At 43.6% G+C, this 27284-nt stretch overlaps 1 protein-coding gene across 1 annotated transcript in view; it reads right to left on the bottom strand.

Moving 5' to 3' along the window:
• Positions 1-27284, bottom strand: part of wwox (WW domain containing oxidoreductase) — a gene marked incomplete at both ends in the record, with an annotated part of 120481 nt that overhangs the window by 70397 nt on the left and 22800 nt on the right. Inside the window, 3 exons of the mRNA XM_079224341.1 lie at positions 7943-8207; positions 11838-12023; positions 16149-16237. Coding sequence (XP_079080467.1) covers positions 7943-8207; positions 11838-12023; positions 16149-16237 — 540 coding nt within the window. The remainder of the gene's footprint in view (positions 1-7942; positions 8208-11837; positions 12024-16148; positions 16238-27284) is intronic.

Raw genomic sequence — 27284 nt, 5'->3', positions numbered from 1 at the left:
TCATCCTTTCTTATCTTCTCTCTGTCTAAAAGGGAAAATTGACTGCAATTTTCAGCCAGACATAAAAAAAAAAAAAACATAACGCTGTTAAAGAAGCTCCTCGGCCAATTCACCCAAATTAAAACCAAACATTGCTCACTAACCAGTGGAGATGTAGCAATGCATTTAAACTGTATTCAATGTTTCTGGTATTCCATTTCCCTTTAAACTGTCAAGATATTTTTAATCGTGATTACTTGATCAATGGAAAATTTGTAAAAATGGCAAAATGAACTGATTCTAGTATTTTCATGTGAATATTTGGTGGTTTTCTTATTTGCATATGATACTAAACTGAGAATCTTTGAGTACTGGATTGTTGGTTTGACCTGGAATGGACATTTTTGAGTCTTTTATTTTACATATTTCCATTTATATTGACAATGAATTAAGTTCATAATTGGAAGACTAATCACTACTGAAAATAATAATTAGTTGCTAACCTAATCTCATTGTGTCACTATGTGTGCCACAAACATGGAACATCGGGCGACTATTGTTTTTAATATCTGTGATGCTGCGGCCCTGCAATTCAATTCATCTTTATTTATGTTATCTGAATGTGTTTTGTGTCTATACGTCTGGAAGTGTGTGTGTGTGTGTGTGTGTGTGTGTGTGTGTGTGTGTGTGTGTGTGTGTGTGTGTGTGTGTGTGTGTGTGTGTGTGTGTTGTGTGTGGTGTGTGTGTTGTGTGTGGTGTGTGTGTGTGTTTGTGATAGGGGCCTCTCCATCTTTGAAATGAATTAGCGTGTGGTGCCTTATTGAGTGAGGTGCAGTGTTTAAGTGAAACTGATGAGAGATGTGTGAGCAGCGAGGACTGGGCTATAAGTATGTGGCTGGGGTCACAGGTTAATCCTTATTGATTTACTCCACAGTCTGCATACAGCCACACAGGAAGACAAGGAAGGAGAGGCCTGCGTTACCGGCTATCACAAACGCAGGATAGAAATCACTGCTCCCACACTGTCGGTTACCTGATGCTAAGTAGGGTAAGGACAAGAAAATTAAGTATCATTCAATCTAAATAGGTAGTTAAACACTTTCTACTTAGAAAGATTGCAGGCCACGGCCTCCTGAAGATCAATGAGAGATATGATCAGTGGCCTCATTTACACGTGATTATACGATCAGGAACACGTGTCCTCATTTCAAACCAAATATAAAGAGGTCCATATTTTTTTTAAGTAGAATGTGTTGAACAGGAACATGGGGCCATATCTGTCATTGTCAGATTTAAATGCTACCTTCAAACTGTGAAATCGCAGCAACCCGCGACACCCAAACACATCAGACCAGAGTGTACTGGATGAGAAATGCAAACAATATCTGGACCCAGCTGTATTTATAAACAAGCTCTTCACAATCTCACCCCAGAGGAGGAAAGGTGAAATATTACATTAATATGAACAACTATTAATAATAATCCCCCACCCTTACCCCATCACTCCTTCTCTCTCCATCTCTATCTCCCTTCTTCTCTCTCTCTCTCTCCCTCTGCCTCTAATCCTATCATGCGGGCAATAAGTGTATGCACCATGAGCACATTTAATTTTTGCGGTTGGTTTTCAGCGAGCCCAGAGGTGAGCCTTAATAAGGATCAATGGCACTTTATCTGGGACAGCACCCACTTCACAGCATGCAAATTACACAGCAACCCTTAAAAAAAGAAATGGATTTAATTAAAAAATGTAGAACCACGGGCTCTGGAAATTCAATTAAAGGATTTATGCAAAGGTTGGCTAGCTTTTTGTGTTGCAGTTCCTGCTTATATAATGAGCTTTTCATATTAAAAATCAATAGGTAATCTGGGCTAGGGGATCGGCTGCTTATGTACATTTTTGAAATCAATTTGAAAAATAGTCCATCAGCTCCATGTCACAACAAAGAGGGGAGGGAGTGGTGTGTGTGTGCATTTTTGTGTGTTTTTGTGTGTTTTGTGTGTGTGTGTGTGTGTGTGTGTGTGTGTGTGTGTGTGTGTGTGTGTGTGTGTGTGTGTGTGTGTGTGTGTGTGTGTGTGTGCCGAGGTGGGGGGGTCACAAGAGAAAAAGCTCTGAAGCTCTAAAGGTAAGAGAGATGGAGGGCGAAGGCGGCAACGTGGAAGACTAGAGGGTAAGTGAGTAAGGATGTCTCTCTGGCCAGGTCGGTTTCTGGCTCCTTGGCCTGTTCTGATCTCTTATATTAGAGGGAGAGTCCCTTGGCAATGAGGGTCTTGCCGGCTCTGACCTGTGGCTCTGGGGTAATTTAGCCTAGACTCAGCTCAGACTCAGCCCAGACTCAGACAACCCAGGCTGGGGAGATGTCCTAATGGCCTCCCTGAGGTGTCTGGAAATGGAAGAGCTGGGAGGATGTGGTTGAGCTTTAACTAATGTTTCTTCACAAACAAAACTGTCAAAGTCTGTCACAGAAATACATCTTATGAAGAGGTGAAACTAATGTGCACTCTGCAAAAATGTATGAAAAAAAATAAACATTAACAACAAGTAAAACATGAAGCAAGTACACAAGGTTTTGAAAAAGGACTTTCTTCAACTTCTTCTGCGTTCAACGTGGATATTGTTCATACCTCCTTCACACTCATGTTGTATAACTGTACGCAGGCAGGAGGGGGGAATGACTGACTGCATACAGTAGCAGACTGCCAGCATTTGATTGGTTCTTTATTGATCCAGACACGCTCTCCATCACATCAACTCATCCACAATAAACCATTTACACAGTTTCCCTGTGCAATGGACCACATAACCAGGCCTCAGGCCTTCTCTGTTCACCCACTGTGTGCGTGTGTGTGTGTGTGTCTGAGCATGTGTGTGTGTTTTCTTTAATGAAATGGTATCTCCGTGGACAATAATCCCAGTAACAGGATTGGGCAGGAACACACATGTCAATACAGCCGAATGAGAGCGTATGCTTTTGTCCATCCCCACACCGACACATCTTTCTCTCCCTCCGTCTTTCTCTCCCCCTCTCTGTCTCTCTCCCTCCCATTCAGTGCAGAAGCACAGCAGGGAATGTCTGGCTGGAAAATCCCGTTCATTATATCTAGTTCCTCAAATATGTTCTAAAACATGGCCTCTAAAAGGATATCGGTGCATCATCAAAGAGGTCCACTCTGAGTATGTGAACCTCATACCAATTGGCATAATTTGTAATATTCTGTCTCCACCACTGAGGAGAAACCTACACAGCGTCTCCAGTCAGGCTGGAGCTGACCCCCCTCCTGTGTAGCTCCTAATCATCCAAGAGGACTCTATTACAAGGACCTGGCAGCTCATCTAACCCCACAGAGGAGAAGGGGGGCTGGCGGGGAGATTGGGACCTCTGCTCCTCTTTCTTTCCACATGGTTGAGCACCGCACACACCACCAGAGCACACATACACACTCAGGTTGCCTGGGTGTGCAGCAGAGCCAAAGCGTCTGTGTGCTACACTAGATCACTAGACGAAGAGCACCTGACCTTATGTCTGTCTGCAAGAGAGAAGCTGATAAAGAACACTGAGGTAAAAGTGTCTGCTGTGCTCACGTACACCACAACCTCACAGTGCGTCTGTTGTATGTTAATGCTGACGTCTTCGTTGCAGGACCTGTCTCTTGGGTTAGCCTTAGCTCCTGTACACAGTAGGCAAGGCTCAGCAGAGGAGATACTGGCGGTCCCACTACTCCTGACTGAACAACCGCTCCTATAATACAGTCACAACTGCTGGTGCTTGGTCAAAAGTTCAGCCCGTGCATATGTAAAAAGGTGGCCTGGTGCCCGAGGCAGGATCCTGGGTAAAATAATCATGCTAAAACACTAAGAAGCATGGGACTAGAAGAGAGGGCTGATGAAACCAGCCCCTCGGGGAACTAAGATGTCTGATTGGACCAGCGGAGCCTCTTAGGCCTGTACCCACAAATTCTCCCTCCCCTCTTTCTATCCATTATAGTGGATGATGAGATACGGGAGCTACTGCCCACACTGATCTCCATTCAGCTCAGCACTGTCTGTGCCTATAGTTAAGGTATAGATTAGATGAGTATAGGCTGAGCACAGCTGCTCAGAGCCGGAGGGTACACTGATCTTGAGGGAGCAATCAGTCAGTCAACAAAATGTCACAGGGTCAGCGTTACAGCGTGACAAGACGGTGACAACTTCACAAAGGTTACAGCCCAACTAATAACTGCAACAGTCACTGAAATTCATTCTGTGCTGGGTAAATGTGTGTTCAGCTTGAGTTTTGATTCAAAGGGTACTGTCTAATAAGTTTTACAGCATATATTGTATGTACATAGTCAAAGGCCCAAAATCCTATCCTAAAATACTATCCTAGATCAAATAAATCAAGCAAAATCTATGTCCATCAAGTTTTGAGCATTAAACAGAACTGTGATAACGGCTGTTTTTGCCTTAGTCTCGCTCTCGAACACACGAACACACACACACACACACACACACACACACACACACACACACACAGTAAATCTGGGCACATACACTTGCAGTACACACCACTGCAGGCCAGATCATTCAATGCTGATAATCACAGCAAAGGACACAGGCAAAACTCCCACTCTAAACACGCTGAATTAAAGAAACAGGAGTTACAGGCCTGGTCGCTCAATCTCTGATAAGTAGATCAAGGCACGGGGAGGGGAACATGATGTTAGTGAGAGATAGTTTGGCTGATTAAAATGTCATGGCTCTTTATAGATGCCTTTCTCAACTCAGCAAAATAGAATCAGCTCTATACATCAATAGCAGAGTGGGCTGTGCTCTCTGCTAATAGAGAAGTTTCTTTCCCTTAAGTATAATCTACAGCACAAAGGATGCAAAGTTGAGGAAGTCAAAATGTATTTTGGTAAAACACGAGCAAAATGCAAAGATAAAAGTTAGGGGTAAAAGGGTAGAGCTGATCAAATAAGAGAGCAGGAAGCACAAGTAACGTGGGAGAGAAGCATGGACATGATTGGATGACATTGGATGACCAAATGTGTAGATTATGGCCTGACGTGACATTTCCTCTCCTTTACTATAACAATCAAATTAAAGATTTAGGACCACATGTAGCTCCAGGTGTTTCAGTAGTCTACATATTGTGAATTAATTTGTGTGCGTGTCCATGTGCGTGTCCATGTGCGTGTGCGCGTGTGTGTGTGATCGTGTAGGGCAACTGTATATCACTCCACCTGTGCTCCTATAAATCAAACCTGTGTTTTAAATGAGAGGCTGGTTATTTGCACGAGAACACACACAGGGGCTTTGTGATTGTTTTTTGGAGTCGACATTCTGCTTATGTTTGCATCCCAGAACAATCTCCATGGATCCCGCAAGCGTACGCAAGCAATTAAAGCGATACCATCTTCATATCCCTGCAACCAATAACTGAAATAATATCACTGTTTTATTAAGCCCTTAATGTGGGGGCAGAAGGAGTGAGGAGTGGGGTGTTAAAGAGGATACACTTTCAGGGGCCTTATCAACCTCAGATTTAAATAAGAGCAAATGCTCAGCTTAAGGGTGTGCCTCTCTATCTGTGTGTGTCTGTGTGTTAGGCTGTGTGTCTGTGTGTGGCCTTTATCAGACATGAGTTTAAGCTAATCGCTGTGTCAGCACACCAGAATTTAATTACTAGCTCTACCTTTGTCCTTTAATATTTACTAACATCCACACTACGTTTAATTAACCACGTGTAGAAAAGCCACAGCCCCATTCTGGAAGCGAAGCCGCTCTGCTAATTGCATCTGTGCGCTCACATCCAAAACGTTACACACCCTTCTCTTAGACACACAAAAAACACACAAATGTCATCCACGTCAGGGTACACTTTCAAATCTGAATAAAAAGCTTGTTTAACACATTTTGGTCTGGCTAAAATTGGCACAGATCTACCGATTTGAAGATTGAAGCAAGACAGCAAGTAAAGAAAAAATGCGAAGACAAATGCAACAGAAGGTAAAGAAGGAGGGGGAAAAGAGTAGTTTGTGATAGAAATAGTCAATTGAGGAAATGTTCAGCTTGGCATTTTGCGAAAGGTGCTGAGGAGCAGTTCCTCTCATCTCTCATCCTATGTCAGAAAGAGGGGAGACAAATGACGGCCTGAGGCCTTGTGTCTGTCAGACATGATGGATCAGAATAACGCTTCACTAAAACTCCAACACGCTGCCTTTCAACACATCACACTTTCCCTTCAGTGCAAACACTAAATTGATAAAGTACGAAGAGTAGCTAATGGGAAGATTTAATAGTCAAACTAAAGCATATATTAGGAGGCCATGGAGCCTAAAGGGTAGAGAGGCGCTATCAATTGAAAAGTCTTACAGAGCAGAGGACACAATATAGACCAAGATAAATCATAGTGTTGGATTTTATCGTTCATATCCAAGGTGTGTGAGAATGTTAACCTCAGGCACCTAACGTCACCTTATAAGTGCACACATGGGCGAAGAACACTTCCATATAGTCATTTAGTGTACACCCTCACCAGATTCAACCTCGCTTCCCACTCGAGCTGCACTATAGAGCTTATTGAGAGGAAACTATAGCAGTGTTTTTATGTTATCATCTAATTGGATGCCATTGACAGCAATACTTACTTTAGATATACAATACAAACATTGTATCACTACAAACTGTTGTATCAAATGAAAAATGCTTCATCAGATTCACATCATAATGTGGGTGTACATCCAATATGAAAACCCCCACAAAGTTCAGCTCAGGCTGTTCCTCCCAATCACCACTCTCCATAGCTTTCTCCATCATTGCCTAGATGAGCATTGAAGTACACCCACAGCACCACTATAAAGTCCCCATGCCCTGCCTGTGACTACAAGCAAAGACTACGAGAAAGCTGGATACTCTAAAGTGCACTGTTAAGTGCAAAGGCATTAAAACACAGATGAATAGAGGACACACTCAAATCAGAGGAACTGGTGCTGCTCAGTATCCCTACACTTGACTAGCTCTCAAACTCCTAAAAGGAGAATGTGCTTTGTTGTGCGTAGAGGAGAGCCCAACCACACATTCATGATGCAGCTGGATCTCCTGCACCATCTTGGGACCCTTTTGCACCCCTCAGGACCAGTTTTCCAAAGGGAGACCCTGCTAGGAGCTGCTAGCTCCCAGGGTCATGCTAACTCCCACCACCTTCACACTAGGGAGTCAATTCTCTGAGGGGATCTAGTTTTACTGTTCAAAATTAAACCTATAAACAGATAAAAAAAAAAACACACAGGTCCCTCTGGCACAGCACCTGGCCTCCTCTCTTTGTATTTCTCAAAAGCCCCCCCGCGAGGACATTAGGTCTTTACTGTAGTAGTTGAGTCAGCCTGCTAATGTGAGAACTTAAGATATTGCATCTGAAAATATCTGGTAATACTTTCTCCTGATGGGGATGAGGTAAATGGTCAAATATATTTGACAGAGAGCTTATTATCTTAGTACTCTTGAGTGCATGACTGCATAGGAGTAGAGACTTGAGTTTGTGCAGTGCATTTACTGTAACCTGATCGTTGCGGTATACAGGATCTGGAATATCGCCTACCGTTGTGAGAGGATAGGGGAACTGCCTCACAGAGTTAAATAAACAGTGACAGGAGGAAGGGGAAAACAAACCGCAGACTATCTCTCTATCTGTGAAACCCAGACTCTCTCCGTGAGCCTTCAGCACTCAGCAGATCAACCCCTCTCCATCCTTTTCCTCTCCTCTCTCCCAGGAATGTGCCAAGACAAATATATAGGCTGAGTAAAGGACACGTCAGAGCCAGAACACGAAGATAGTAATACAGGGTGGTGAATTCACTGACTTGCTCTCCAGGTAGAAACAGAACTATCGACAGAGCAACTCAGAGTAAAAATTCAGCGGCCATCAGTCAAGTTGTGAAGTCACAAGATTATATAACATTTCAAACTGGTTTTGTCTCTTACCATGGACTTGGTGAAAGGTCTGGCGAGAAAGAAGAGAAAGGTCATCAGCCACCAGCTGCGGTGAATGGAGGTGTACATCATGTTCCCAGGATGCACTGCGTTGGAGGTGACACCGTGAGGCGAGAGGCGTCGGTGGAGCTCGTTGCTGAAGAGGACATTACAGAGCTTGGCTCGATTGTAAGCCAGCATGGACCAGTACTCCTTTTTTTGGGGTGACAGCAGGGCTAAGTCCACTTTGGCACATGAGTCCAACAGGTCTGTGAACCTGAAATATGGTCCAGACAAGAGTAGTTAGTGTGTGTGTGTGTGTGTGTGTGTGTGTGTGTGTGTGTGTGTGTGTGTGTGTGTGTGTGTGTCTGTGTCTGTGTGTGTGTGTGTGTCTGTGTGTGTGTGTGTGTGTGCTTTCTACTGACAGATGTGTGGTGCAGGCTGCATACAAATCAAAGACATGACATGATGTTCTTTAATTGCCTGCGACAGAGCTGTTAAACTCCAGATGTTTGACAAGGCCCCTTAAACATTACACCACTCGTTGTGTTATTATACAGTCACGCAATAACATCACAATACACGGACGCAAAAACTGCACTCCCTGTGTGTCGTGTGTGTTTGTGTATGTGTGGGAGAAAGAGACATAGGCTCCAAACCGGTGGAACACAGCCTACATATTAATCCAGTCATTAGAAAACAACCAATCAAAATGTCACCTGGATTCCTTGTTGTGATTTTACAAGCTCGCTGCCTCTTGTTTACTGTCGCCTTCCGCAACATCCTTGCTTGGCTAAATTACAACATCTGCAGGCTTTTCATTTCATGTGCTGCAACTTCATAACTACTTTAGCAAGTAGAGGTTGATAAATCAATTGCTTGAGCACCGAATGCATTTTTCTTCCTCCAAAATGTGTTCACATGTTATACTGAAGTTGTGGATGTGGTTTTACAGTGAAACTGCAATCAATTAATTACCAGATGCTCAGATGCTTCATACAAAACCTGCACAATAAAATATAGAGATTTTGATGAACCACAAATCTCGTATGGAGCCAGAGCTGCACCATAGATCTCTTAGAGGTAATGTTATGAAGGATATCATCACCCCTTGTTTGACCAGATCAGATGCCGTACGAGGGCAAAGTAAACCTGTATTGGGCCAATTCCACAGTAAGCCCCTGTGGTGGAAACTGATAAAGTGTCCAGCCATTCCCTGTGTCCATCTCTCCCAGCCCTGTCCCTTATAGGTCAATGCTTTACCAGCAGACAAGGGGCTTAGGGAATACAATATGCTGCCAGGTCAGGGGTCACACACTGCTTGTGAGGGGAGGCTAAGTGAATAAGCGGGAAATCATCGGATACTGAAAATACCACAAACAAAAAAGGGAGCAACTTCAATAGATGTAATATAGGTCTGGAATGAGGTGGACAGAATGGAAGATGGAATATGAGATATTGTCTATTTCCGCTCCTTCTTCCCCTCCCTCTAGTCTGTGTCAGTGTGTAACTGACTCTCTCTAGTCCTGCCTAAGCCCTCTTTGAAGGGGTTAAAGCCACTGCTGCTTGTAGAGGAGAGGAGGAAAGGTGAGAGTATGTGTTGGGGAGGCAGAGAAGGAGCGAGAGCAAGCTGTAGGGCAAAGAGTGAGGAGAATACCATTCTTGGCCTTTCAATATGTTTAAATCGTACACACTGTTTCAATAGCAGCCTGACAGTTTTCACACCCCCAAAATGTGTGTGACCTTACTGTTCATACTGTGTAGGCAAGTCTGGCATCAATCAAATGCTGTCAATACTCCCTTCATGACTTGCTTTCTCTCGATAAGCTTTTTCTACTCTCTCTTCCTCTTACTTTTCCTACAGCATGTAATAGCAGTGTGACCCCAAGTGAATCTGAGTGTCAAGCCTTCCCCTCTGCTGCTGCTGTCCTCTCATGCATGGCAGTCTGTATAACATAACTCATACGAGGGCCCCTGTAATAGTGCCGCTGTTTGATCTGCTAGAATAACTCTGCGTATGTTCTCCTTGTCTCAGGTCACTCTGCCGAGCTCCAATCAATCACTCTGCTTGGCCGTCTGACTGACTGAAGACTGGATCAATGTTGCACAGGCACACACGCGCACACACACACACACACACGCGCACACACACACACGCACACACACACAGAAGCACATGGCTCAGGGCTTGGGCTCACAGATACATAAGACATCATGCCTGACTACTGAATGACAGGAAAAACAGAAGCCTATGGAGTGGAGTTAACAAAAAGATAAGACTTGAAAAACAATAGATGGCAGAAGAGGGGAAAAGTAGGGAGAAAGGGGCTGAGTCAGGGGGTCAGACAGAACGGAGCGGATACTTGATCAAAGTTAATTTTAGCTGATAAGTCCATCCATCATGTTGATGATACGTTTAATTCATAGTGACGGCATGTGGAGGGAAATGAGTTTTCAGTGAGTGAGGCTGTCATGTTTGACAATATGAATTAAGTCTGAGCTATCAGTTTGTAGTGAAAACTCGCCAATGTAGCAGTTATAACTGCATGACTGGAGTTGAGGAGTTGTTGACTTAAATATGGTTTAACACTGTATGTTGGGAATGCAGGGGGGAAAACATTGTGTGGCGCTCACGTTTAACAACATTTCCAACCTGCCAGGGGGGTTAATTTCTATTATGGCAACCTGTTATCACAGCAGCTTGGCATAGACATTTTCTCCTTACAAATGTTTTGTAAGTAAAAAATATTTTATTTTAAGAAAGACACCTTAGATTATCTATTCTGAGAAGGGTTAAAAACAAGATTCACTCAAATTGAAAAATAGGTATTTTAAAGGAAACCACATACATTGTGATTCAAGGATCAGGTAATTATAGCTTTGAATTTGTCTGCCATTCTTGCGTAAGACCAGTTCTGCATGAGTTAAAGGTACCCTGTGGAGTCTTTTCTTTCCTCTTAAGTGCTATGGAGCAGTTTTTTTTAATGGGGAACAGGTGTGTGTGTGTTTCCTCTAAATTCATTCTGCACCGTCCTCTGCAGAATTATGAGCGTCGCTGCTAAAATTTCACACGACCATTAACATCCGCTGTGTTTCTAAGAGTGTGGGCCTTAGCCTCTGCACACACATTGGTGCAACTGCTGGCATTTACTCCTGGTGTTCTTCACCACTATTTTGTGAAAAGGAAATGATGGGAGTCACAAGCGAACCATCTATAAAAGTGACGTATTTCCTTTTAAAATAAAAAAAATGCTCTGCAAAGATCTATCTTATCCAAAGAAAACAACTGATAAATGCTTGGAAATATAAATTATTATTCTTATTATTATAAATATCAAAAGAAACTTTAAAGTGTTACATGTAAGGACGGCTGTCTGGTGTGGTGGTAGGTGGTAGAATGAGTGCCACAGGTATGTCTCATACATGCACACATGGACGCGTGTATGACACTACATAGGCCTACCAAAGGTTTTCACACTATTCTACTCATCTACAACTGGCAGTAACGCACAAAGATACGCAGCAATGTGCCAGAAATGGGTGGGGAGACTGCAAGGAAGTAAACATGGATGTAAAGAATGTAAGCTCACCCACATGCTCGCGTGAATCACGGGGAAATAATGTTTTACGAGGAAGGGAATGTATTCAACGTGTTCTCAAGGCTATACTGAACATGAACATACATTTTATTTGTTTTCAAGAAAACTCCACAAGGCACCTTAAAGTTGACTAGTTGTACTTATGTACAAAATTGGAATATCATTTTATTATCTTAAAAAATGCACAGGTAATGCTTATTATTTCTTAAAATAGTCAAAGACTCATTTTAACAGTCTTCTCTTGAGAGCGTGTCGATTCAGTAACACATCGTCAACCTTTTTTTACGTGACAAGTTTACTGTCCTTACCTGTGGGACTCGGAAGATATCACCACGACACGGGCGGGGGCGGAGCTACGCAGCACGTCCTCGAGGCACTGGACGAGCAGGAAGTGGCCGAGATGGCAGATCTGGAAGGTGGACTCCAGGCCGTCCTCCGACAAGCTCCAGGTCTGAGTGCACACTGCTGCATTACACACGAGAATGTGAAGGGGCCTGTGGGGGGGGGGAAGGCAGAAAATGAAACGTGTTTGATTTTGTATTGATTATAAGTGAAAACAAAGAAGACACAGCAGCATAAAAGGAGGATTTTTATATCATGCTAGGCTGAAGATGAGGTAAGGAGAGACAGGGAGAAGAAATTAAAAAAAAGAAGACGGAACAGTGAGAAGCGAAGGCAGAGAAAGGAAACAGGGTGTCTTATTCCACAGTGTGGTGGACTTTAGAGGTCTACAGAGACAGAGCATCAGTAATGCTGATATGATACAGAGGTTTCCAGTGCAACTCCCCGTGGCTCGACAGGTACTGTAGATACTGAATACAGCTGGCTGGAATCCAGGAGCAACAACACATTGAAAAGCAATCGCAAACCGTTTCAACACACAAGGGTGGTGGAAGTAATGGGTGTTGATACAGGTTCTGTGTAACTACTCTGAGTAACCAAACCCACCAACACATCGACTCAAAGAGGCTGAGCAGAACAGAGCCGATCAAAGGAAATACACATGCAAGTCGTGATATTAAAAACAACTGACTTAATTCAGGGGCCAATAAATAAAATAAAAAGCATGTGCTTCAACACAGACACGCAATGCATTTCCATTCTTGCAGACTTCGTGTGGGCGAGTGACTAACACTTCCTGCTCGCGTGCCAGTAAATGGAGATTGCTGGATTGGTCAGGGCAGCGAGAGATCCTTGTCGGTGACAGCGTCGCTCCAGCGAGCTCGAAACCACAGTAACACAGCCGAACAATCCAAACACACCCCACCAATTTTTAATTTCTTCCATTAGAATTAATTATGAGGCCGAAGGCAATTTGTGTACCCTGTGTTTAAGACTGCCTACTGGATTAATTAAAAACTGGATGCTGGAAAATTAATGTGTGAATTGTTATGCCTTGCTATAATGAGCCATCCCATGCTATTACATAGGAGTGTACTGTACGATCACCTTCAGGCCTCCGAACACACAAGATTCATTAAAGAGCACAAACCTAGTCACAAGTCAACTTGGAGAATGCCGACCACAGCACATTATCAACTGAAATTTGCACCCACAATACAAAAAAGGTAAGGACGTCTAACTTAATGGCTTGGTAGAAGTAAAAAAACAAATGTAAATAAATTACCTTTGTGACCTTCCCAGAAATATGATAAAAGGAGATAGAGTTAAACCCCACAGTTGCTGTGATGTCAAGTTCTGCTCTCAAACAAAAACACGTTGGTTGTTTTTGGCCCAGGGATCCCCTGTCTAATAGAGTGTGAAGTACAGTAACATTGTGCTGTAGAAGGCAAAACTCTTGGGTCTGTTAGCAATCTACTGGCTTTAAGCTGCTCAATAACACCACAGGTATGAACTCTTGACCTAACTTTTCAACCTTATACTGTAGCCGCCGTTTTAAACCGGTCATTTTGTCAGTTACACCTCTTTGGTTTGTGCAATTTTTGTGACCTTACACTACAAAATAACCTCAGTATGTCACTCAAAGCATATCACATATTTGTGATCAAAAACTCCAATAACCAACTTTTCTCTGGCCAGTAGAGCGATTTCCCCCACGCAGCTCAGATGGGCCTCTGGTGAGTCTGTTTGTAATGTAAAAGGCCTGTTAATTCAACTGCCCACCAGTTAGTCCCTCTCTCATAAGCGCAGGTCTAATGAATGTCTTTAATAGGCCTATTGCCACGGACCACAGTCCCTCTTTCCACATTAGGACCTCACACAACACTGTGTGCACTGTGCAATCTTAGCGCTGGTCAAACGAGGGTGTTAACTACCAAACAGGGAGACATCAGTTTGTATATTTACTTTAAATAACCCCCCTGGGTATGACCCCTGACCTCCGTTATAATGTGGGCCAGCAGGAAGAGATTGCCTGTGTGAGCTGGGCTCAGACTACTGGTCATTAACACTGCACTTTATTGGCTACAGGAAAAGCGGCTCTGGCAACAAACATATGGATATGTGTACAGCAATCATCCTGATCCATATTCAAACTCACACACCAGAAGTGCATACTTGAAAGTGTGCAAAAACACACATCAATCTGAACGTGTTCCGGTCACCATAATGCAAAGCATGTGTGTATTTAAACAGACACCTATTACACAGAATATGCTTGAAATTAGAACCGGATAAATGCAGTTAAAAAAAAAAAAAAATCACAGGTGAAAATAAATTGCATGTGTTAATTACGGGCCGTTCAGTAGAAATTGTATTAGGGGCATTCTGTCAACGCTGTCCTCCATCAATTACATCCCAATGAAATTGCACTGCATTCAACAATATCAATATCCAGGTAATTTCATTTCAAAGGACAGGCAATTAAAGCAGAATCGGGGTCAATGGAACACAAAGCAGCGTGAAAGCCACTGACTAAAGCACTTAAAAGCAAGGGAGTGAGAAACGAGAGAAGGAAAAGAAAAAGACTCTGATTACATTTCACCTGTCAATGACACGCTGCAGGAGCATTATTGTGCGTGTGTATGAGTGTGTTTGTCTCCACGTGTTTACAAAACTCTGTGTGTATGCGTCTACACACAGAATTGTCTGAGTGTGTGTCTGTGCATGTATGCACATGTACGTGCGTGTTGTGTGTGCGCGCTTCTGCGTGTTATATGCCTGAAGACATACGTGCAGTAATAGAGTGGTGGTAGACTCAGACAGCTGCCCAGTGCCATTCACAGCTCAGAGCTCCCAGCCTCCACTCTGCTCTGTTCGCCTTCTGATGAGAATTAATGTACTCTGACGTCCCCTGGGACTCCCCCACTCCCCCCCACCCAACAGCACAGCTAATGAAGAAATACAACCTTGCCAAAATACCGAGGTAGAGAGAGAGAGAGAGAGACACAGACAGAGAAAGACGGAGAGACAACATGAGAGAGAGAGAGAGAGAGAGAGAGGCGAATGCAGATAAACAAATTGCAAAAAGACATATGCAAAAAACAAAACCAGGTGAAGGGTTTTGGGGACAGTCAGCTTAACGGGAGGTTAATATACTGCAGTGTGGATGGGAGGGATACATGTAAGAGATGGGAGGGAACTGTAGGACACAGGGTGAGGGAAGCCACCGCGAGGTTTGGCTTTGACCCAAGACACGTGTCCTGGATGGCCATACCCTGCCCCAGGGCTGCTACGGGCAATGACTGCCCTGCCTCTCCCCAAGGGGCTCCCCTGACACCAACACACACATGCACGCGCACACACGTGCGCACGCACACACACGCGCGCACACACACACACACACACACACACACACACACACACACACACACACACACACACACACACACACACACACACACACACGCACGCACGCACATGGGTGGATGAGCAGTATGGATGACAGAATACATGACCCCAAAATAGCAACCGAGCGACCGACCACGAGACGCAAGACACATGCGGTAAAAGCTGACCACCACAAAATAAGTGCCATAAAGTCTGGTCGTCTGTTTCCACCAATGTCAAGCAAATCGACACAAATACACCCACTTACCCCTGGGACCATGTCCATATGGTGTCCATCAGTAACAGTTTGCTTGTCCTTAAAGTATGGCGACAGTGGGAAGTAGTGGTGACAAATACATTGGGCCGAAATGACAGACCCTAGTTTAGTCCTCATTGTTTATTTCTCTCTTTCTGAGTAAGTATAATGAAACAACAGCTAGGAAATTGAAATGGAACTGAAGGCTACTTAAGTGATCTTTGAATAAATCACAGAAACAGTGTCATGATTTGCTAGTTGGGCGTGCCGCTATATATATGATTGAAGACCAGGTTTCGCTTCACAATAGAGACTCCCCTTTCTTCCGATGGTCTTTCAGATCCAAAAGGTTATTTTCAACATGTGAGCTTCAACTTTAAACAGCTACTTAGGATATTGGAGGGACCAGGCTGATTCTGCTTTCAGTCCGAACACACCATTGCAACATTACATCGAACAATTTTCAATCTTCAGGGTTATGATGGGGCCGACTGCACTAAAAGAAAGAAGGTTATTTTAAAGGTTTAGGTCTACTCTCTTATCTTTCAAAACGTAGGTAAATAAATCTAAATAATGGCAGAAAATATTAGAGAATGATCAGGCTTAGAAAGTTAATAATTTGGTTTATACTCACAGTTTCTTTGCTTTGTAAGACTCAGTAAACTCCCTGACACTGCGGAGAGAGGCCAGGTCGCACATCATGGCTTCTACTCTTGCTTTGTGCTGCAGAGACAGGAAACATAAAAGCACAATTTTACTAACAAAAAGCAACAGAAAAGCAACAGAAAAGCAACAGGGTCAGCACCATTCATTTGTTTGTTTCTTAACAAACTGCACATAAAAAATTAATAATAATAATGATCATGAAGTCCAGGATAGAATGATAACGCTGTGTTCTGTTTTACCCCTTTTTTGAAATGCAATTAAACAGGTCTCCTCTGGAAAATTTGGGAAACACGTCTGTCGTCGTAGAAGAAGAATTGGCTCCTCTCCTTTTTGAGGTTTCTACCTTTTGCCATACATTAAGGTATTTGGGGGGAGATTTATTGATCAAAATGAAGTGTATAAGAAAAAACAATGTTGTAGACTGTAAAGTAATTTGTGAATTTATGATTTGGGGCTATGAAAAATAAAATTATTGACACCGATACTATTATATTTATTCAAACTGTATTCAAATAAACTGTATTCAAATAATATGTGAAAAGTGCTGACACGTACTCACAATCCTGTCTAAAGACTCCTAAAGAACTCTACACTAGCTTTTAACTGCGCGTTCTCAGCAGTGTGTGTGTGTGTGTGTGTGTGTGTGTGTGTGTGTGTGTGTGTGTGTGTGTGTGTGTGTGTGTGTGTGTGTGTGTTATTTTACACCATATGTTAGGAGACAGGGTGAGGATAGGAGAGGAGAAGAGAAAGATAAATGACTTAAGAAGTGAATGCATAGCTGCATTTACACACTGAGGAAGAGGGGCTAAATATTCATCATCCTCTCCAACCCACTGTAGCGTTCCAATACAGGGCAAAGGTCTCGGCAGAGACGCATGCAGGCCTAAAGTAACATATTTCTTTAATAACAGTATACGTTCATGTTTATTTTTGTCCATGATAAAGCACGTCAACTTAGACCCTCCCCTTTCTTGCAATTCTCTACATCTTTATCAGCACAGGCCTCCTCAACACACAACCGAGGTTCAATCTGCCTACAACATATGAGCTCACGCGGGACCGCGGTGTACGAGTGCGTGCAGCGTGAACCAAGGTGGAGATCGTTCTGTTCAGACTAACGGTCCATTAGACTCATCCCTCATGCTGGAAAGGGAAAGGGAGCGAGAGATTGCTCCCAGGACTCCCAGCTGGGCTCTGGGTTCAGTAGCACCAGGTACTCCTGATGCTACCTCTCCCCTTCGTCCTGCCCGCCATCCCTGAGGAACGCTGTCAGCTCACATTACACCCCGGAACAGCGTTCAGCGCTCTGCTCCCCGTCCGCCACCAACGCCGCTGCTACTGCTGCTGCTCTCCTCTGTCAGCCTTTTCCCTGATCTGATCTTCAGTCTGTGGGCGTCATATGGGAATGTATTTCCTCTGCGTGTCTGTCTCCACAGAGCTAAGTGTACATGACACTCACAGCAAGGACGCTCCATGGAGCAGTGAGCAGAAAGAAAACAAGAAAGGGTTAAGAGTGCCTTCTGATGGAAATGTGATTCTTCAGGCATTTTACAGACACCTTAACTGCCCCTGTGCGTATTTATGCATGCATACACAGGCACTTGCACACACACACACACACACGCACACAACAAATTTAGTGTTGTGACTCAAGGGTAAAACCACGCTATCACACCATTATCTATGCCTGAATTATTCTCTTGATGCTACTCCATACCATTATATGGATGCTATTAGAAAACATTAAAGGGCTGATTATAGCTATTATAGATATGATTATAGGGTACCTGCTTATATGATCTGCACACAGCAGTAATCACAGGTGAGAGGAGACAACTGTCTAATTTAATGACTTGTATGTGCAGCATTTACATTCCTGGCCACTTTTACATAGTACACTGACAGAAATGTAGGTAAAGTGAAAAAGGGTGAGCTGTGAAAGAAACTTCCTGTCACCAAGTATTCAAACAAGTGTATGAGGAAGATGTGTGACATAATGAGAAAACATTGTGGTATAAATGTGCGGAAAAAGTTGTTCTTGTGAAAATGAGACTTTAATTGTACAGCAAGAAAATTGAGACAGTATTTCCAAACAAGGTCAGAGAAGGCAGCAGTGTGATAATTAACAGGTCAGTATAAGGCCTCCTCAACAGGGTAGCCCTCCATGAGTGTATGACCAGCAGAGAAGATGAGCGCAGGTGTCAGCTTGACGAACACATATCCCCTTCTCTAGAGACAGGGGGGGAAAGGGAAGGAGAGATGGAGTAATGGGAGACCAGAGGGAGGATAGAGGGGGGTTGAAGTGGGGCCACTGGAGCACATCCAGCAGGGAGAAGGTGAGCAGCCGGCCTGCATGCCCATCTACCCTCCCCCTGCAGATTGAAGTCTTGCGAAGAAAATAAAGTTTATTGCCTGGAAAGAGGGGGGAAAAGCATGTAAAAAGCATTAAAGCGATGGAGGTGAACAATTAGACAGATGGCCAGGTTTTGGAAGGAGAAGAGGAAAAAAAAAAGGGTAGAAAAAGAAGGGAAGAAGGCACGGACGCAATCGTTCAGGGTTTTTATGAGGACCCTGACAACTCCTGGTCTCTTCAAGGGCGAAGGAAAAGTGAGAGGCAGCGAAGCCTCTCTGGTTAACTCCGGAGTAATCGCTGAGTGTGCAACACCACAGAGCTCGGCTTGGGGTGACAGAGCTTACCGCCCCCAGCTACACACAACCTATCGCTCCATCGAAACGCAAAAGGCTAATTATGAATGAAACACGCATCACGTGTAAATAAGCTTTGCGGCTGGAAAACTAGAAACTGTGGCGACTGCGTGTCCATCTACCTGACCGTGCATCCGCGACACAAAGCAGCAAGGTCACCATGATGAAAACATGGGCATCAGATCCCTCAGCCCTCCACTCTCAGTTGTCTGTTACAAGACAATGACCTCTGCGACTTTCCCCAGGAGGAGGTGAAGAAAGTAAGAGGGAACTAAGAGCAAAGATGGAGAGCAAAAGTGCCACGTGAGTGGCGGAGGTTGGCCTCTGCAGAGGTTCTCCTCGTGTCTCCTGGTGTTTCCCACGTGTGTTGGGGAATGACATGTGGTCACTGCTGTGGAGACGGAGTGGAGGGGGAACAGCCTTAATACAATTATAACTGGGGCTATCCAATCCAATAAAATGAAGAGGTATTAGAGCAGGGGAGCCCCATCCTGTTCAATAAGACACTGGACCACTCTACTAACTCTTAAAGCACACACATGTAGGCATACTCGCATGCGCACACACAGGTACACACACTTCGCTGACCCCTTTAATAGCATAGCAGCCACCCCTAATGGACGCAAGCAAGTGGAACCGCCAAATAATACACTGTCTTAATGCACTAGGCTCAATCTCATCCCCCTCTCTCCTTATCCTTCTCAGCCTTCCCTCTCACACTCTAACCCCCGTTTCCATCTTCACTCACCTCGTGCTGTCCCCTCACCACCTCAGCTCCCCTTATAGATCACCAATGCAAGGACAACACTTAAGAAATCAAAAGTACCCCCATATATACAAAACACTTACCCTGCAGCCCCCAGTTAACACCTTTAGGCATGGAGCAGGATGGTAAAAGAGTCAGGAGGGAAGACAGAAAGGTGTACTACTTCGATAGGTTGATGTGGTTTCTGTTGCTCCCTGTGAATACCTGGTATCAATATAAAGCGACAGCAATGTTACATGACTGCATTTTAACCGGCAGGTGCGGAGGTAAGGTGGTGTAATGGCGGTGAAAGTGAATGAGCAGGGAAGACACCGTGTGAAAAGGGCACCTTATAAAAGCAATTAGAGAAATGACTTTGAGCCCCTCTTCTTGCTCTGTAGATTAGAACAGGCCTCGGAGGGAGGACCACGGAGCAGCTCAGATCTCCATGACCTTGTCCGCAACACGCCACACTAAATTGGTCATCAGCTTTTAAGACTGTATTTTATCATAGATGGATATTTTTAGCAAAAAGAAAAAGAGAAAAGGACTGAAGGGGGGCTGTTGGAATGTGCTGGTCGTATATCATCCTGTCACAATTATGACGTTTGTTCATAAATACCAACCAATCTCCTCTCCACCTGGCTAAGTCACATGCGCTTGTGCTTATGCACGCACCATACACCAACAAAGAAATATGGACACACACCACGTGCGGTGAACGGACATGCACGCCGCAAATAAAGAAACAGACACATCTGGCTGGGTGCCCTACCACAGGTCTGAGAATTGACCTCCACACACAGACAAAGAGACTGAATACACATTCAGGAAACATGCATCCAAGCACCAAACACACAAATGAATGTGCACGCTCTACACATTACAAACACACACTAACAAACAAATGCGCGCGCACATAGACATCCACTTACTCACAGACATGCACACACACTGCAATTAATAGGGAGGCAGGTCTCTGGTGAGGAAGAGAAAGTGCCTGTTCAGCACATACAGTACAAGCAGAATATGCAATTTCCTCCAGTTAAGTCTGTATTAAATTGATTTCTTCTTTCTCTGACACGAACTGGGTTTTTCCCCCCTAATGAAAGCTGGATAATCTACAGGTTTTCCCTTTCCTGAAATCAAGTTACAAATCAAGCAATTGCAGGGGCAGATATGGGAAAGGTGAAGGAAGGACATGGGATGATTTTCCAGATGAGAAACATGGAGAATGAGGCACATACGTGCCGATACTCTTAACAAAGACATCTTTCTCACACACGCACGCACGCACGCACGCACGCACGCACGCACGCACGCACGCACGCACGCACGCACGCACGCACGCACGCACACACACACACACACACACACACACACACACACACACACACACACACACACACACACACACACACACACACACACACACACACACACACACACACACACACACACACTAAGGCTAGGCCTCGGTTAAGTACTTGCCGACATTTACATTCAGTGACGTAATAAGGCTTCAGCAGGCCATGTTAGTAAACACAGCATAAATGACTGTAATTAATGAAACATATTAATTAGTAAGCACTTCAATTAGTTAATCACTCACTCAGACCTGACAAGGAGTCATGTGGAGGCTGCAGAGAAACACTGAGCATGTGGAGAAAAGCACAAAGGAGGGAGGACTTGAAAAGAAAAAGGGGAAATAATTACAGGTAACCAGTGGTAACAATAATTTATTTCTTTCAGCTAATAAAAGTAGCAATACCAAAATGTATAAATACTCAATTTCAAATCTTCTATGAGAAAATGTACTTAAGCAAATATATTGGTAAGTATCAGCAGCAATATGTACTTTAAATGAACCAAAAGTACTCATTATGCAAACAAAACAGCAGTGTTACATCTTATATAATTATTATTACTGATGTTTTAACATGTGAGCAGAATCTTAATGTTATAGCTTGTCATAATGACGCAATTGTTACATTATATGCTACTGTGTAATTTATTTTACACTAGGGATGTATTATATTTTATGTGCTCATTAAAAGTTTTCAAAATCTTAATCTGCAATGAAACTATTAACTTAAATTGTAAAATGACTGTGGTGAAATAAAAAGTACATTCCACCCTGTAATGTGGTGGAATAGACGTACATGCATAAAATGGAAATACTTAAAGGAAGAATAATAGAGTAATCTACCGCTACATGTAGTATGTATTTTAGGCCTTGCTGAAAATTTGAAAAATCATGCAAAAAATATAATCATACAAAGATTTGACAGGATATAATGTACAAAAATGATAATGTAAAAAAATCATGATAGTAATAATTATTTGCATTATAATTTAATTAATATTCATACATTGCTGCCAAGAAATAAAAAAAGAAAAGGAGAACATTTTAAGGCGAGGTGATGCCTGAGTGGGTCTGTGAGTTAAAGGTACAAGAAAACTTTATGTTGTATCTTGAGGTGTAATCAAGCCCATTATTAAGTTACTATTGAGAATTTATTTACCTTTAATTAAGAAAAGAGACAGACAGGTCAAAGAGAGAAAAATAAAGAAAAAGCTATGGAAAGAGCGTGTGAGAGCCCGAGACAGAGAGAGAGAGAGACACACAGAGACAGAGATGGGAAATGAAAAGGACAGGGCGGTCATCATAATTGCAGAGTTTGCTTTTCGGATGCAGACAGACCAGGGCCATGGGGCCTGAGGCAGATATCAGATTCCACACACATACACTCCATATATACCAACACACACACTAAATATTCCACAGCCAGTGTGTGTAAAGTGTTTTGTCATTACGGCAAAGGACAACTGATGTCATTTTAAAAGTGTTTTGTGTGCATTTGTGTTCTCTGACAGTGAAAGTGTGACTTGAAATGGTGACATCCAGCTTTCAATCCCATCACTGTTATTTTATAAACCTGCTCTCTGTCATTCTGTTTCTATCTGTGTGTGTGTGTGTGTGTGTGTGTGTGTGTGTGTGTGTGTGTGTGTGTGTGTGTGTGTGTGTGTGTGTGTGAATTTCTGCCTCTGCTTCACTTCTCCCCTCCTTCGTCCAGCGCAGAGTATGATCAGATTTACATTAACAAGTGATGGAGATTTAAATAATGTGTCTATGTTCTCAGAAAGACATTAAGAGATTTTCATCTTCCTCTCCTCTTCCTCTCTGTCTCTTCCTCACCCTCTCCTGCTCCTATCTCCCCCCTCATCTCACCCTCTCCATCTCCTCCAGATTCGCAGACAGTGCACATTTTCCTGCATGTCTTCAGTGTAACCGATACCCCTAACAACCAGGATTTTAATGCGATCCATATTGCTCCCTAATATTTCAGATCTCAGAATAAGCACTGGCAATTACATATTTACACCCAACTTATTTTGCAATTCTGCACAGGGACTTTAGTGTCTGGCTGAATAGCACGCGCAGACTTAGATGTTGATTATATTGTGGTAAGATAACAATATAGTTGGAGAAAAACTCCTCGACCCTGTGCACTTATACTGTATACAACTTTCTATTTGGCGTGTCAGCAACAAAGCTCAACATTCGCAAGTAAAAAATAATGTGTTCTTTTCAAGTGTGTCGGTAATGTGATTGCTTTATCTAAACCTGCTAGTTTTACACAGTTTAATTTCTCCTGAAACCCTTTGCATCATCTCTGTATCCGGAGGGCTGGGAATGTAGCAGACACACTTGCAGAAATGCATTTACACATATGTACACTGTTGTTAGTGAGCACACATCGCTGTGCAGAGATGATGAATTAAGCCCCTTTGATTTGGTTACCAAAGCTCTTTTTGTATCAGCTTCATAAAAACATAAGCATCACATAATTGAATAAGAAAAGAATCCGGCAATTAAGAAACATGGAGGCCTTTGATGTGAGTAAGTGTATAATAGGCCTTTTGATGAGGGAGTGTTTTACACTCCGCAGGGTCTGGTATGCACTTTGATTAAAAGCTCTTTTGTTTGGCAATATTCTAAACTGCTTACCATTTTCCACTGTCACAATAGTTTAGCCTGGAAATACATGAGATTGTGCCTTTTCTTCTCTTCTCTCTGGGATGAAGTCTCTTGTTTTCTCGGGTATAGAATCACCCAGTGAGCATTACAAGAGGAACACACGAATGACTGGAAGAGCGGCGTCAGATCAAACGTTTTAGAAGGGGAAATAAAGGGCTAACAGTGGCACTATCAGATGTAAAACAATGGTGATAATCCGTATTATTGTGGTCATTTTAATATTCATAAACACATTAATTAGTTGTTAAAGCACTATTTACATGATTTATCCTGTCTGTTGATAAGGTCATGTCTTGCATTCGGTTTCAGTGTTACACAGATTCGAATAATAGGATTATCATCATGCATCTTTCGCCCCTTGTCGCCTGATAATAGCCTGGAAGACGCTCATTGAACAATGTAATAAATGCATCACGTGACCTCAGCAAAGGTCGGGGGTCAGCGAGCCACGAATTGTCAACGGAGCGCTGGCCTGACAGAGGATAAATGATGCATTGTAAACAAATTGAATTATTGCTTTAATTCATGCAGTCTGATTAAATTTGCAGAGAGAAGAGTCCTCCACAAGGGAACAGCGCATCGGAGGAATGACAGCAAGGATGAAGAAAAGAAGAAGAGGAGGAGAGGCAGTGGAAGACGTGGACAGACACCTTCTCCCTCCATCAGGCCATCCCACTACGTCTTTGGCTCCACTGAGGGAGTAACTAAATTAACAATCCCGATCATCTCACAAGACTGAGGGCTGCTCCCCGTAGACGGCGAGTCTTCTTTTTGTCTCTCAGCTAAATGTAATCAGGTTGTGTTGTATAGAGTTGGCCCAGGCCACCGTCCGACTCCCTGCCCTGGCACCAACCGAGTGACAACAAGCAGCAGACGGATCTGAATTCTACAAACTGATGCACATACTGCAGTTTGTCTGTTGCACAAACATTTTAAGAAGTTTAGATAGTGGGGAATGAAAAGAAAACGTACATCAGGGTAAAAACAGACTGAGCTCAATTAGGCAGCAGCTGGGGATTGAGGATGGTTAAATGTGAAGAAATCTTTTGAAGAAATTTGTGTAAGCTTATTGAAAAGGGCAAATGGGAAAGCCCATCTCCTATGGTACACCCCATGAACTTAAAAAACCCTGAATGAAACATCAGTATTAAGTTTGGTCTATCACCCAAAGCTGCATTAGGTCTCTCCTCAGTTTGCTCCTTAATTCCATCCGAGTAATCCCACATTATTGCCCTCTAACAGTACCCTAAACGGAGAATAAAAAGTTTGCTCCCCTCTAGCAGTGTATTACCAGGAAACAACAGGCCCTCTCCTCATTAAGTTATAGATATAAATGCTCCAAAGCATGAAATTACCCCCGAGCCTCCCTCTCCAAATAACCTGGTTTGCAAACAAATGATCCGAGCACAAGCAGTAAAAGGCAGATTATTAAAATAATAGGAGGGATTTAAATTTGCATCCACAGAACAATTCAGCAAAGGACTGTGCAATTACTCCTCCCCCTCCTCGTCCCTTGTTCATTCCACCTTTCTACTGGCAAGCAGAGTCCCTCGCACTTTATTGTGTCCATCTGTTCTTTCTAAGAAACAGAAGCAGAGTTTGGTATCTTCAGGTGTGTGTGTGTGTGTGTGTGTGTGTGTGTGTGTGTGTGTGTGTGCGTGCGTGTGTGTGTGTGTGTGTGTGTGTGGTCATCCACAGGAGTGTGTACACTTATCTGACAGCATCTAGTTATACCTTACGTCTATTTACATGCTCATACTTTCTTATTCTCCTCGGCCCTCACCCTTATTTCTCGATCCTATCTTACGCTATGATAAATATCGAACTTTATCTTGAGACAATAATAGTCCCTCCTCCTATGCTGGAGTAAATGGGGACCGATGAGAGAGTGAGGTGAGCAGGAACGGACGAAGCAAAGGGTGCTCAGGTCTGCATTACTCCTGAGTTATGGCCTCCATTTGCATCTCAATCAGCCTCTTTGGAGAGCCCACCACCTTGGTAACACCCCCATCACACCGCAGCCACCCCGGGTAATCAGGGAGATTTAGTGGGACCGGCAGCCTACCGCGGGCACCCCCTGGCCGGGGCTTGCCGCTCATTCCCAGCCCCTGGTCTCGCTAAGGGCCCTCTGGGCCACATCCAAACACAGGAGAATGGCAGCACTTAACAAGACTGAGGAAGACCGAAATAGACGAGCAGCAGGAACAGGCCATAAAACAGAGGCAAAACAAAGCACCCGCGTGATTGTAATAGATGTTCCCGCATAGATGTCTGCATAGTGTTCTGTATTGCTGCCTCATTACAGCAGGAGAAAAAAAAAGAAGAAAAAAACTTGAACTTGTGACCTTAAGTGAGAACATTTTTATCTCGGAGTTGATGATGGCAGTGACACCATCCCACTGCTCCCCTGCAGCAAACACAGGCTCGCTCTTACATGTAATGGGAGTATGTGCACCCACAAACACACACACACACACACACAGCTATATGGTGTGATTTGCAGATAGTGAATGCTCCACTTGAGAGTTGCCTCTCTAGTTAGCGCTGTCTCATGGCTGAACCATGCTAAGGTATTATTACTTACACTCAGCCCTATTGATATTGTGACTCCAGCATCTGTTCACCTCCTTGTTACTGCCTGGACCACAGCCTCCTATGAACCTGCGTGCCGGCGTGCGAGTGTGTGTATCCCGGACCTCTGGGGCAGAGAGTAGTCACTGTGCACAGGAGAAGACTAGAGGCTGAGGAGGCTAATAGAGAAACACTCAACACACCAGGGGCCTAATCAACTGCGAAGACGCAGAGGTTTGGCCGCAGAGCTCCAAACCTCTCTCTAACACAAACGCTCTCTGGCCTTTCTTTCTCCCTCTAATCTCAGGGATACTTTAAACTCCACACTCCACACACCGACGCCACGTCGCACAGAGCTTGTGGAAAAACAACAATGAAAGCGAAGGCAAGACTGGAAGCCAAACTTAAGCTGAAAACACAGATGGTTCAGGTGAGCAGAGCAAAAGACTAAACAAAAAGGGACACAGGAGGAGAGAGGAGATGGAGAGAGACTTGGAATGAGGAGCTGAGTTTCAGTTATCAGAATCAAATATTAGAGAGGAAAAAAAACTGGGTAGTGGGCAACATTAATCAAAGTGTTCACCTAGTGGGCAGCCATATGGCAGATCAGCACGCCAACAGTGCAAACTTGCTGATCTTCAGTAACGGGGTGCAATTAATTCCACTGGCTGCATTCATCTCAAGAAGGAGAGCAAACAGAGGAGGGTTTGTTATGACCCTTTAGTCTTCCTCTTCATTTCTTTCTTCATTTCTTTCTTTCTTTCTTTCTTTCTTTCTCTCTCTCTCTCTCTCTCTCTCTCTCTCGGAGCAGAGGAATCAAACCCAGGTGATGAATGAGGTGGACACAAGGGCCTCAGGTAGCCGATGTGGCGATGGTGGGTGGAGTGATGGGGGGGACAAGAAAAAGTGGAGAAATTAGGAAGCTGAGAGAGAAGGACAGCAATGATGAGAGGGGATTGGTTTATTCTAAAATTTGGCTGAGGCATTTGTAAAACCTTAAAATCTATAATGATGTGCATGTTTATTTTCCCCACCAAGAC

Source organism: Taurulus bubalis, assembly GCF_910589615.1.
Source record: "Taurulus bubalis genome assembly, chromosome: 9".
Lineage (NCBI taxonomy): Eukaryota > Metazoa > Chordata > Actinopteri > Perciformes > Cottidae > Taurulus > Taurulus bubalis.
This window is presented reverse-complemented; position numbering and strand designations above follow the sequence as displayed.